This window comes from Chiloscyllium punctatum, chromosome 14 (genome assembly GCF_047496795.1).
Source record: "Chiloscyllium punctatum isolate Juve2018m chromosome 14, sChiPun1.3, whole genome shotgun sequence".
Taxonomy (NCBI): Eukaryota; Metazoa; Chordata; class Chondrichthyes; order Orectolobiformes; family Hemiscylliidae; genus Chiloscyllium; species Chiloscyllium punctatum.
The window spans coordinates 34934954-34947945 of NC_092752.1; the positions used below are offsets into that span (position 1 = coordinate 34934954).

Sequence of the window (12992 nt, forward strand, 5' to 3'; positions counted from 1 at the left end):
CTACAACCAAGAAGCCACACTGATAACCAAACCCCGAATTGGCATCAGCAGTAAGTAGGCAGTAATAGAGCCAACAGAATCTGTCACTCGATATTAACTCGAAACTTACTGCTCCAATACACCCCTGGCTGGTCTGCCATATTCTACCCATTGTAAACCTGGGGACATCCAAAGCACTGTTTCCTCTGGTTTAACGTAATCTAGGTTCTGGTCATCTGTTCCCACTGTACTCAGTGACACTTAGTTAATTAAGACCTTGATGTTAGAATTGTCATCCTAATTTTCAAATCGCTCCAAATTCTGTCCTTCCCTACATTTATAACCTCCTCAATCCCATAATGCTCTGAGACATGTCATATTCTTGAACATCTTTAATTTTAATGGCTCCCCTCTCAGTGACCCTATCCTTGAATAACCTCCATGCACCTCTTTGCTGTCTCACTTTTCCCCTTTAAGGCATTCTTTGTAAGCTACCATTTTGATTGAGATTTTGGTCATCTATTGTTTCCTTATGTGTTTCGCTGTCACATTTTATTTAATAATACTCCTGTGAAGTGCCTTGGAAGATTTTATTACTTAAAGGTAAAATATAAATTGATTTTGTCACTGTCGACTGACATCTATATTCATGTCAACTGTCACCACTTTACATGCACAGGATGATATTTTGCATTCAATATTCCTAGACTCAAATAATCTATGTTATGTTATTGCACTCTCTTAATAAAAAATTCCTTAGAGTGTTGCAGTCATAATGTTGTGATGCCGCTAACCTCTCAGTTGTGAAAAAAGCTCTTCCTATGCTAATTTTGCTTCTTTATGACTTAGAACTTAATAGTGTGGAAACGGGCCTTTTGGCCCAACAAGTTCACACCAACACTCCGAAGAGTATCCCACCCAGCCTTACTCCCTTACCTAATTGCTCTATATTCACCCCTGACTAATACATCTAACCTAGTTAAAAATCACACAACACCAAGTTATAGTCCAACAGGTTTAATTGGAAGCACACTTCATCAGGTGCATGACATCTGACCTACACATCCCTGAACACTATGGGCAATTTAACAGGGCCAGGTCACCTAACCTGCACATCTCTGGATCGTGGGAGGAAGCCAGAGCACCCAGAGGAAACCCATGCAGGCACAGGGAGAATGTGCAAACTCCACACAGTCACTCGAGGCTGGAATCGAACCCGGGTCCCTGGCGCTGAGGTAGCAGTGCTAATCACTGAATCACCACATCTTGAGACAGCTTAGTTTATCAGTTTATTCTTATTTGAATTGTTTCTATTTATTTTGACAGTTCAGAAATCCACTCAAAAATTTATTAGACTTGCTTTTTTTCACAGTCATTTGACAGGATTTTCACGGATTAAGAAATTATTTTTGTGTTTCGTTCACTGGCTTTGTGGATTCACAAAGGTTTCTTCTTTTAGTAAAATTTCAATTTGTTTCAAGGTGTACCCTCCTCCAGAAAACGTACACCGTACTGCGAACCTTTACAAACAATTTGTTGAAATCACACACACAAGGATTTATCCAGAGTCAGGGGTCAGCTTGGGACAAATTCACCTCAATGCAGTCAACATGGTGCTTGGGTCATTTTGCCTCCTGGGATCCATTATCAGAGTCTACACCCAATACACTGAGCCCAACAGGAGTATCATGGAGATTGGTGCTCTGCTGCTAAATGATGGGTCTCCATGATTTGAAACAGATATTAGTAAGCTATTCACATTTCCTACTTCTTAAGAATACCCTTCTTGCAATGGGGTGGAATCTCATTTTTCTTGGGTACTCACTCGCAGGCTCAACAGCTGGTGAGATACCTGAGCTGACAGTCCAGAATAAAACCGGTGCATATTCTCCAATCAGCAGTCCCTGAGGGGTGGGAGGGGCAAGGGAAGAGGAGGGTCACGAACATGGAAAGGGGGCTGACTCTCACCTTGTGTGCAGTCCCTCGATTGTGAACAGATTAATACAGATAGAGGGCCTACCTTTCCCATACCAACTGACTGCCTGGCCACACGTGTTTACCAGCTGGGTGGGCTGGCTCTAGTTTAGACCCACATGGAGCTGAGACAATTGTAGTCCAGGCAGGTATAGGCCCTTAAGCGATCCTTAAATGATCATGAATTGACTACTTAAGGGCCTCAAATTGACAGCAGGGCAGGGAGGTGGAGCTGATGATATCTTGGTGCCAAGAACTCAATTTGGTTGGAGGTGGAGGGGTTCTGGGACACTACCACCCTGAATAATTCAGTTTTCTTTGTGCCTCTAGGCTCAAAGGATTCTTCCCAAAGTTTATGAATGAAGCTATCCAAAAGTGGCTGCTCTGATTCTCATTAAGGACTGAATCAAAAATAACTTAACAATTAGAATTCTAAATACATTTCTTACCTGGCCGTCCACTGGTACTGCATTCTTCACATGCAAACCCACTGTTAATTTATGCAGAGCATTGTAATCAAGGCTTTGCGACTGACAATCTTACCCCATTGAAGTAAGCTATACAGATACGTCATTAAGGGCTGATTCATGGGGGCAGAATTGCTTATGTTCAGTTAAAGTTAGATAAATATGAGATGCTCCATTTTGCAAAGATAAATCAGGGCAGGACTTATACACTTCCTGGTAAAGTCCTAGAGAGTGCTGCTGAACAAAGAGACCTTGGAGTGCAGGTTCATATTTCCTTAAAGTGGAGTTGCAGGTACATAAGATAGTGAGGAAAACACTTGGTATGTTTTCCTTTATTGGTCAGGGATTGTGTACAGGAGTTGGGAAGACATGCTGCAGCTGCATAGGACTTTTGGAATACTGAGTTCAATTCTGGTCTCCCTGCTATAGGAAAGATGTTGTTAAAGCTGAAAGGGTTCTGAAAAGATTTCCAAGGATGTTTCCATGGCTGGAGGGTTTAAGCTAAAGTGTCAGGCTGAATAAGCTGGGATTTCTTTCCCTGGAACATCAGAGGCTGAGGGGTGACCTTATAGAATAATATAAAATAATGAGGGGCATAGATAGAATGCATGGTCAAGGTCTTTTCCCTGGGGTAGGAAAGTCCAGAACTACAGGGCATAGGTTTAGGGTGAGAGGGGAAAGATATAAAAGGGACCTAAGGGACAACGTTTTCACACAGAGGATGGTGTACGTATGGGATGAGCTGCCAGAGGAAGTGGTGGAGGCTAATACACTTGCAGCATTTAAAAGGCAACTGGATGGGTATATGAATAGGAAGGGTTTAGATGGATATGGGCCAGGTGCTGGCAAATGGGACTAGATTGATTTAGGATATCTGGTTTGCATGGACGAGTTGGACTGAAGGATCTGTTTCTTTGCTCATCATCTCTGTGAGTCTATAAAGTGCTTTGCTCAGTCTGTCATGGCCAGAGCAATCTTGCTCATGCATTCTTTCACTCTTCACCTTACTAAGTGTGAACCCAAACTCTTGGTACCTTTCTGTGTAGCAGGACAGACCTGTCACTGGTGGGACATCCAGGGGCATTCATCTCACTGGTGCCATATTTAATTAGATTTATTACATTTAATAATATAAATTACATATACTTAAAGGCGACTCCACACAGCTTTAGGTGCTGAAAGCCAGGAAAGACCCCTAACAACTCTGTTACTCCATTCTCATCATCAAAGCCATGGCCCAGAGGAACAGGGACAGGGAGCTGGAGGTGTTGGTGGAGAGGAAGAACTGCCACTGGAGACCACAGCACCAGAGCAAAGCCAGAACCTGAATGGCTGCCAACTTCAGTGCTGTGCCCTGGGTGAAGTGGGAAGCCCAGTAGTACAAGGGGGTCACTGATTTTCTAGCCTCCACAAGGAAAAGGGCCATCACACTCACAGGGTCACCACTCCCTCGAACTCTCTCACTTCACATGCTTTTCAGCAACACTCAAGGACTACAACTCTCACTATTCCATGTACCACGTCCACTGAATATGCTCTCACCCATCACATCCTGCAACCAACGAACTCATCCTGCCCTCTGCACATCTTACGTACTCACTGGGGTTACTTCACCAACTTCAGGATTCTTAGCAGTCATCAATCAAGGAGATGGAGTTTGTTGTGATGCACCATCCTATCTCAGTATCACATTTACAGCATGCACTAGCAACCTGTGTTAAGTACACAGCATGTATTTTAACCAAATGACCATGTCTCAAAGCCAGAGTCCTCAATAAAGTCAGGGGCTCCCATATAGTCAAAGGCTTCATCTGATATCAACCCAGGATTGTGGGTACGTACAGCCAACCACTTGGGAGGATCATTGGAGATGAGGAGCCAAACGCTGTACTCTTCCTGCCCTATTTTAGTCTGTTTGCTCCTGGAGTGAGACATAAGGAGAGACTGAGTGAAATGAAAGTGGCTGGTACCGCTGTTAGTGCTGGTGTAGGTAGAGAAAAGGTAGTCTGACTGAGTGAGTAGGGGGCACAGAGGCCATGCATAGTTACTGGTCTAGGAGCATTGGGTGAATGAGAGTGAATGAGGGATGATGGCATTTATGGCAATAAGAGGGCTACAGTGTACCCTTGTGTGGAGGTGGGTGTGGCAACAGAGTTAGTATGAGAGTGAGGTAGCAGACAGCAGATGAAGGCACTTAACCTGACAGACTGGGTAGAAATCACCCTCTGCTGCATTGCTGGGCATTCCTCCAGAAGGTTGAGATTGCCCTGACCCAGCTGGCAAAATGTGGTGTGGTGGCCTCTTCTGCTGGTCCTGTGGGAAGATGATATCCCTCGTCTGCACCAACATGTCCACCAGGACCTTCAAATCCCTGTTTGCCAATTTCCCAAATCTCCTATGTCTGGGACAAATGCCACAAACTGTACAAGGTAGATCCAGTGCTTGACTGGGTGCACAACATATTTTAAAGATGGCCATTGGTACCAAGAATCTTGACATGTGCTGGGCAATGCCAAGCACTTCTGGCTGTGGCCCAGATTTACATCAGGGATTTATATATTAATGAACCAAAACTTGCATTCTAAAAGATGGAAGACTTAATAATCCAGGTTTGTTCAATATATCACTGTATGACACTGTAATCTTTTGTTATAAATTCTGTATCTTATAATCTTATTGTCCACAATCACCTGATGATGGAGCAGCGTTCCAAAAGCTAGTGCTTCCAATAAACCTGTTGGACTATAACCTGGTGTTGTGTGATTATTAACTTTGTCCACCTCAGTTCAACTCCGGCACTTCTACATCATACTTTGATTACGCTGTTAACAATTTCCACTGTCTAGCTTCTCAGACAATGAGAAAAGATTTCGAAATAGCTTATAAAATGAAGTGAGTCAGGTCTTTAATTAGACTTTCTTTAAAATTCACTCACAGATATGGGCATCTCTGGCTAGGCCAGCATTTATTGCCCATCCCTAATTGTTTAGAGGGCAGTTAAGAGTCAGCCTCAATGCTTTGGGTCTGGGGTTACATGTAGGCCAGACCAGAAATGGATGAGAGATCTCCTTCCCTGATGGATATTAGTGAACCACATGGGGTTTACCGATAATTGACGATGGTTTCATTGTCATCATTCGACTCTTGATTCCACATTCTTTTACTGAATTCAAATTCCACCATCTGCCATTGGCAGAATTTGAACCTGGGTCCCTAGAACATGAACTGAATTTCAGGATTAAAGTGCAGGGAAAAAACTAGTAGGCCCATTGCATCCTCCTGCAAATGCATGGAAATAAGGTAGTCACCGCTCAATGCTGAGATTCTGAAGTTGCCATTTAAGACTGGAGAGGAAAATCAGAAATGTTACCTTAATATCGAGATTCTAATTTTGTTTCAATCCCTTGGTATTTTTTCATCTGACTTGCTATTGCACACACTATGCCAGGGAAGGGAAAATTCTATGCATTGATTTCAGTGGTTCAAGCATAACGTTCACGCCCACTACAGCAACTAGAGAGGCAATAAAAACTCTTACATCATTTCTTATAAACAATAACTATATGCTATCCAGAATCTACCTGATAGTCTTACATGGTTACACAGGTATCAGTTTGAACTGGCTAAGTTACAGAGCTATTTCTGCCTGGCTTTGAGGCCAGTGAAAAATAAATCCTGCAATGGCATGTAATAAAGATATATCATGAAGTGTAAATTGATTATTTGTGAACTTTTATGCTGCATCAGAAAATCTAACTATATTTCCCTACTTCAACCAATGTCAGGATAAACCATCGTGGGTGGGATAAAGCACAGGTTGGGTGCAAATTATAGCACCTTCTGATTCAACACTATGCCTAGTCCATCCTTATTGCTCTAATATGATCCTTGCATTTCCCAATTAGTCACTCTTGAGAATCCTCTGATTGACAGTCCTTGCCTAGGGACAATTAGTGTCAAATTCAGTGCAGTTTAGTCTAGAAAGTGAGATTAGCCAAATTGATTCCCTTTAGGTTACATACATTGAGCACAGTTTCAATCTTTGCAGGAGTCAAGCTCAAAGTGAATGAGCAATATGATAAATGAGGTCTCCAGATTTCATTTAGCTCAGGCAAATATTACATTAGAAGAGTGTTTAAAAATCAAAATATCATTTTACTAAAAGCAAACTAATCATCTTATAAAAGAATAATAACTTTTTTTAAATAAATAGTTTATTTCTATATTTGGCATTTATGTGTACAAAGGATACAGTATGTTACACTTATATCAAAACTGAAAAAAAATACTGGTGTTACATAAGTAACAAATGCAGAATGTACTCAATCTTACCTTCCCTGAAAGTAAGAAACATGAACCATTTTTCTTTAAACTTCATAAGAAAATATCATCAGTAACAAACAGAGCTGTCTTTTTAAAAAAACGTTACAGGGTACTAAAATGGTATAAAAGTAAGATGCCTGAAAATAGGACACAGAAAAGAATTTAAAGTTTGCACCAGAATTTTGAAGGTTAGCTCTATGCCAAACTAGGCCAGATATTTTTTGAAGTTTTCCCTCATATTGGCCCCATATCAAACAATGGAGGGGAACACTGCTTTTTAAGCAAGTGAGAACAAGGTTTCCTAATGCTAAAATAACAAAATGAATCTTTCTCCAATGCTAGACTGAACAGTTCACATAGTTCTACTGGGTGCTGATCCATTTACTTTATGACAGAATAAACTGCACCCACTGAGAAGACAGACTAATGTATAGCGGAAGGTGAGGGGAGGGAGAGAGAAATCTATACCAAGGCAGTTCTGAAACACTCTCCCAACATTGGCACAACTATTTCAATTGCTAGCCAACTTGTGTGCTGTTTTAGTGCCAGTGGCTGAATAATAAACACACTGTGCTCAAATAGATCAAACACATATGTTTTCAGTTCTGAAAAGAAAAAGTCAGGAAAAATATTCCGCAACTGCAGAACACAAACATCACTGTGATCCTTATGTGCTTTTAATGCAATTGTTCTTCATGTGCTGTAAATGCAGTGGAACCCTGAAAGATAATGTTCATCTCAGAACACAATTCTTCATCAGCAGAAAATTATGAGCTACAGCTTCTGGCAAAGGTTGATGAGAGCAGGACATGGTTTTGAAAGGGTTCCAGTACACAGCTTCTCACTGACAGTGAATTGCAGCTATTAATGTATTAAAGTTAACAGTCTATATAAATTATATCTATACATATTCTTCTGCTTCTGCATCATTAGATGTAGCTGCACTTTGTGCAACAGTGTTTAATGCTTCTTCTTTTGCCTCTGTTGATACATTTTCTGGAAGTGATGCAAGATCTTTGAAAACATCCACATAATTCCCAAACCCAGGACCCCAATTTAATAGACTGTCCCAATTAAATGCTCCTGCCGCAGCTCCATGTGGTCCAAGCTTGGGTTGTGTCTTATAGTCTTCATGACTTGCCTGTAGGACTGTAGAATTTCCTTCTGCCCTACGACCATGATATCTCCGTGGCTTCAGTTTGCCACCATAATTGTCTTCATCATCTGCGTCAGATTCATTGACTTGAGACAATTTTGGCACTCGTGAAGTGTAAACTGCAGGCTTGTCCCTGTCGTACTCAAACTCAGAGCAGGTGAAGGACTCGTGGGAGTCACTGTCTGAAGATGATTCTGGGGCAGGCGTACCATCAGCTGGGTTTCTCATTCTGGAAAGAGGTCTTCTACAGTCATCATCTGAGGATGACCGTCCATGATCTGCACTACAGATACTTGGGTTTCTAGGGCGAGGGGTATTGAGTCTTTCAACCTCCTCAATGGACAATCCTACAGGAGGTGTGGTCTCCAGAGGAATCTGCTCAATAGGCTGTTTTAGGCGGCTGCCGGGCCTTGAACCATGACTATGGCTGGTCATGGTCTGGGGGCTTTTGCTCCTCCTTCCTAGTCGTGAAGCATAATTAAAAATACCAGGCTGACAAACATCTGAATGTATATCATTAGGGCTTCCTTCCCTTCTTGCTAGGTGCAAGTCTCTTGCTGGGCTATTACGGTAGAAAGTTCCTGGCTTTGAGAATGGTGCAGGGCTATGCCGAGACATCGGGTTAGGATTTTGGCATGTATTGTGACTCAGTGTGGCTGTTCTCAATCCTTGACCGTAGGAAGGTTGATAGCTTAAACTGCTCGCTCCTAGTGGGAGGGGAGATTGTCGGGCAAACCCCAGTGGACTGTGTCTTTGGATGGAAAATTTAGGGGTATGACTACGGAAATGCTTATAGTGTTGGATGATGTCTGCATCTGAAGGGGCAATGCTGCTGGCATTTTCAATGTCATAATGCTCAAGTTCTGTTTCAGGGCCTATACAGGGCTGCCCACTTGGCAATGTATCTGTCGTGTGTGGGATGTCTGTCTCATCGAAGATCAAGTAGGGATTTTCCCTTTCAATTATATCAGGTTTTGGAACTCCTTCAGGCTGCTTTCTCACAGTCAGCTCCTCATCATATGGAGGGAGATGATCTGGATCATCGAAGCCTTCATTCTCACTACCTTTCTTCTTTTTCTCTTTCTTCTTGTTTGACTTCCCGTCCTTTTGAACTTTTGCCTTTTTGCCTCGACACTGGTTAAACACAATCAGACCAAGGACAACGAGGGCAAGGAATGTGGCACAGCTGCCAACTATCGCAGGGACAGCCCAGAGTGGCAAAGAAAGCTCATCCGTTTGTGGTTTAGCACTGCAGGTGTGGCCTTTATCCACTCCAGCTCTGCAAATAGTCCCTGAGGGACACTGAACACCGACACACGCCACCACAGTCTTGCACGTTTCACCGGTATAGAGTTCAGGGCATGTGCAGGTAAATCCAGATTGTGGAAGCGGTTCGCAGCTCCCTCCATTCTGACAAGGACTGGAAGCACATTCTCCGGGTGGGACACAATCATATGCATACCATTGGTTTACACACATCAGTCCCCCTGAGCATGGGTCACTTGCACACACGTTAGGACCTCTACATCCTGTCTTAACAGAAGGATCACTTTTCAATATTGTAACATCCTTGTGCTGCCCAGTGAAGGGCAGTGTTTCTCCATTATATGTCACGTAAGAGATACAGCCATCAAAATCTGGAAACAATAAGAAAAAACAATCTGTCATCAAAACCTTCCAAGTCAATTTTGTACAAACATATTTGTGTTTTTCTGTTGCTAAAAAATATTGCCACTCTTAGATTTCCTGTTCTGTTGACACTGAGCTTTACAATAGTTGAGCAATAGGTTTTCTGTACTAAAAGAGCAACTCACTTACACCAGATATCTATGATAGGAAGAGGGCTTCACTTATGACAAAGCTATGGGGAGCTATGCCTCTGCAAATATTCAACATTGAGAGTTATTTAATTCCCATTTTACTACTGGGGTGGGGAGGATTTTGCCTCATTTTGCTACTCGTCCTTTTAGATTACACAGAACCAACCACCATTGAAAGATGCTTAACATTGACCGTGACCAAGATCGCAATTAGCCTGAGATCATGAGATTTTTCTTTATTACTCCATGCTCAGGTTTGACAGCCATCAATTCCTGTAGAAATTCCTGAGCCCCTAAATTAAACATTCAGACAGAAGTCAACTGATATGAGAGCTCTGAATGCAATTTGCATATTGATCAGTACGAACACAGTTTTAATGTGCCCAACATACTAAGAGCACTACAAGCTAAAACCCAGTCATTACCTATTTACAGAGTGTCTGATTCATATTTGTGATAACCAACATATTTACATGTACCAGTTAATGCTGCAAATAGCACATTAATATTACATTCAGTGCCTAATCACCTCCCAGAGGCCTAATCCAGTGGTTACACTATAGTCCCAAAGAGAAAAGAACCATTAAATAAAATTAAATATCTAGTAACATATACCATGTAAGCTCATGCAATAAGACAAAGAAATGTTGCATTTTAAAATAAAAACAGCTGTTGGAACAATGCCAATAAAATACAATAGCTGCTATGGAAATTATTAATACATTAAAGTTTTAGTGAATGAAGTATTTCATTTATTTATAACAAAGTAATTTGTACGTCGACAAGAATGATCAAAGCACATTTTAATAGGAGAAAGACAACAGAAGGTATCACTCACTGAATAAAAAGGGTTTCCTGAAAGCCAATGTGTTTTGGAAACCTGCAACCCTCAGGCACAAACACTGACTTTGACAACTTGACTGTTTTCCCCATTTCCCTGTCTGCATGCCCCCCTCCAATTTCTACTTCATTTTGGCGCCATTTTCACTTCCTTTTGGCTTTCTGATATCTTTCATTGCTCCACTGAGATTCTCTGTGTAAATTATTCAGCAATTTTCATGACTCGCCTTTATAACATCTTATAAAGGAAAGAAAAAGACCTACTGGTATATCCAACCTACATACTTGCCAACCCCACTACCGGTTTATGACTGTTAAACTCTCAAAAATTTAGTTTCTCTTTTCAAATACTGATCAACCTATTATTTGTTGATCTTAGCATTTTCTATTTTAGCTTCTAGATTTCTAGACTGCAGTCTCCTCTTTCTTTTTTTTTAACTTTTTCAGTGGGAGATTTAGTCATCATGGGCTGAAAAGTAACAATTCACATCACCACCTCATGCAAATGAATGCAGCTGCACCTTGAATAAAAGTCGCTGCAGTTTGATCAACGGGAATTTAGGGGAGTGGTGGAAGCTGTTTGTTTGTTTGCATTTCCATTTGTCCTTCCACTCACCTTGCCCTGTAGAAATAGGCTCTTGCTTCATTACAGGGAAAGGAACTTGGAGATAAGCCACTACAGTCCTGCAACATTGAGTCAACGTGCCAGTGCGACATCTCGAGTATGTGATGGGTAGGTATTTCTCTTTTCTATCTTTATTGTTTTTCCAACTACCCGATACTATTTTATAACATTCTATTGTGATTTACACTGTCTTTACAGTTATTTTGAGCGTTTTGCATTTGGGTGATCATGGTAATAATTTAACTTTTTCCCAGTAATCCCAAATGTAAGGTTCTTTAAATTTAATTGATACTGACAGGGGAGCCTAAGTCAGTGTGTTGTAGTGTCAGCAGCGTGTGGGAATTATTGCATGCTTCTGGCAATCTGGGTGACTATACCTGTAGGAAATGCCACCAGCTCAAACACCTCGGAACTTGAGTATTGGCTGAAGGTGCAGAGGTATAACGGTGAGGCTGAAGGCCACGTGAATAGCACATTTTCTGATTTAGCTCACTCTACAGGTTAACGAGTTGCAGTCAGAGATGGAATGGGTGACCACCAGGCAGAGAAAAGGGGTGAGGCAGGAAGAGAGGAAAACCCCAGAGGGCACCCTATTCGATAACCATTTTTCTGCGTTGAAAATCGATGAGAGTGAAGGTCCCACTGGGGTACACAGCATTATGGGTGGCCCAACTCAACAGGTGTGGAGGAGCAGGAGGCCAAAGGAAGTAGTGGTAGGTGACTCCCTATAGCGAAGGGTGCAGACAGGCTTTCCTCCAGCCACAGATGTGACTCCAGGAAGGTATATTGACCTACTGGGACCACGGTCCGGGATGTCACTGAATGTCTGCATGACATCCTGAAAGAAGAGGGTGATAAGTCAGAGGCCGTGGCACACATTTGTTAAAGAGAAACCAGGGATTTAGGAAGGTAAAGGCAAGCTGCTATAATCCATATGTGAGTCTCACATCAATGGTAGAAAAACTATTGGAGAGAATTAATCTCTACCTGGAGAGGCAAGTTTTGATCAGGGATTATCAACATGGCTTTGTGAAAGGAAGGCCATGCTGAACAAATTTGATCGAAAGAGGTGTAGTTGAGGTAGTGTAATTAGAGTAGTTTATACAGGATTTCAGCAAAATATTTGACAAAGTCCCACAGGGGTGACTGATACAGAAAATAAAAACACACGGATTCCAGGGTAATTTGGCAAGATGGATCCAAAATTGGAGACAGTGGGTGGTGATAGAAAGTTGATTATGTGACTGGAGGCTAGTATCCAGTGCCACATCACTATTTCTCAGAGAGAAATGTATCTGGAAATATGAGAGAAATAGGGGAAAATAGTTTGGTGAACAGACCAGCAGCTGTTGGTGCCTACAGAGCATGGTAATATTATCAGTTTCACCAGCAAGCTGTTCCATAGGTACTGAGTGGAGAGCTTTAGTGTTGGGAGAAATTTGGAGAAAGAAAGATTATATGAAGTAGATATTTACACCTCTGTAGTTATGTAGTTGCAAACGCAGGAGAAATGCAAAATAGTCTGCCAATTTGCTATTCTGTAGAATTCTGCCATACCAAAATTACCCTCAAAGTTCTTCAATTATTCAATTCTGAATAAGATGGAAGCTGACTTCTACTGACTGTGCCTCAAAATGCAGCATAGTGTCTGGGAGGATGCAAGCACCTGGGTTAAGTGTATTGAGTTGGTGAATGTGTGAGAGGTGCATAGGATCATTCGAATCGTCAAGCTGTAAAAGAACAGTCAAGAAAACTATCCAGGAAGCTGTCAAACCACTTCAATCTCCTACGCCTTAAATATTTGAATG

The 12992-nt window shown here is 41.8% G+C and overlaps 1 protein-coding gene across 1 annotated transcript in view; it reads right to left on the reverse strand.

Annotated features, from left to right (window-relative positions):
* Positions 1–6653: 6653 nt before the first annotated feature.
* fat4 (FAT atypical cadherin 4) overlaps positions 6654–12992 on the reverse strand; it is a 371960-nt gene continuing 365621 nt past the window's right edge. Inside the window, exon 18 of the mRNA XM_072584175.1 lies at positions 6654–9536. Within this exon, the coding sequence (XP_072440276.1) occupies positions 7645–9536 (1892 nt within the window). The 3' untranslated portion in view covers positions 6654–7644. The remainder of the gene's footprint in view (positions 9537–12992) is intronic.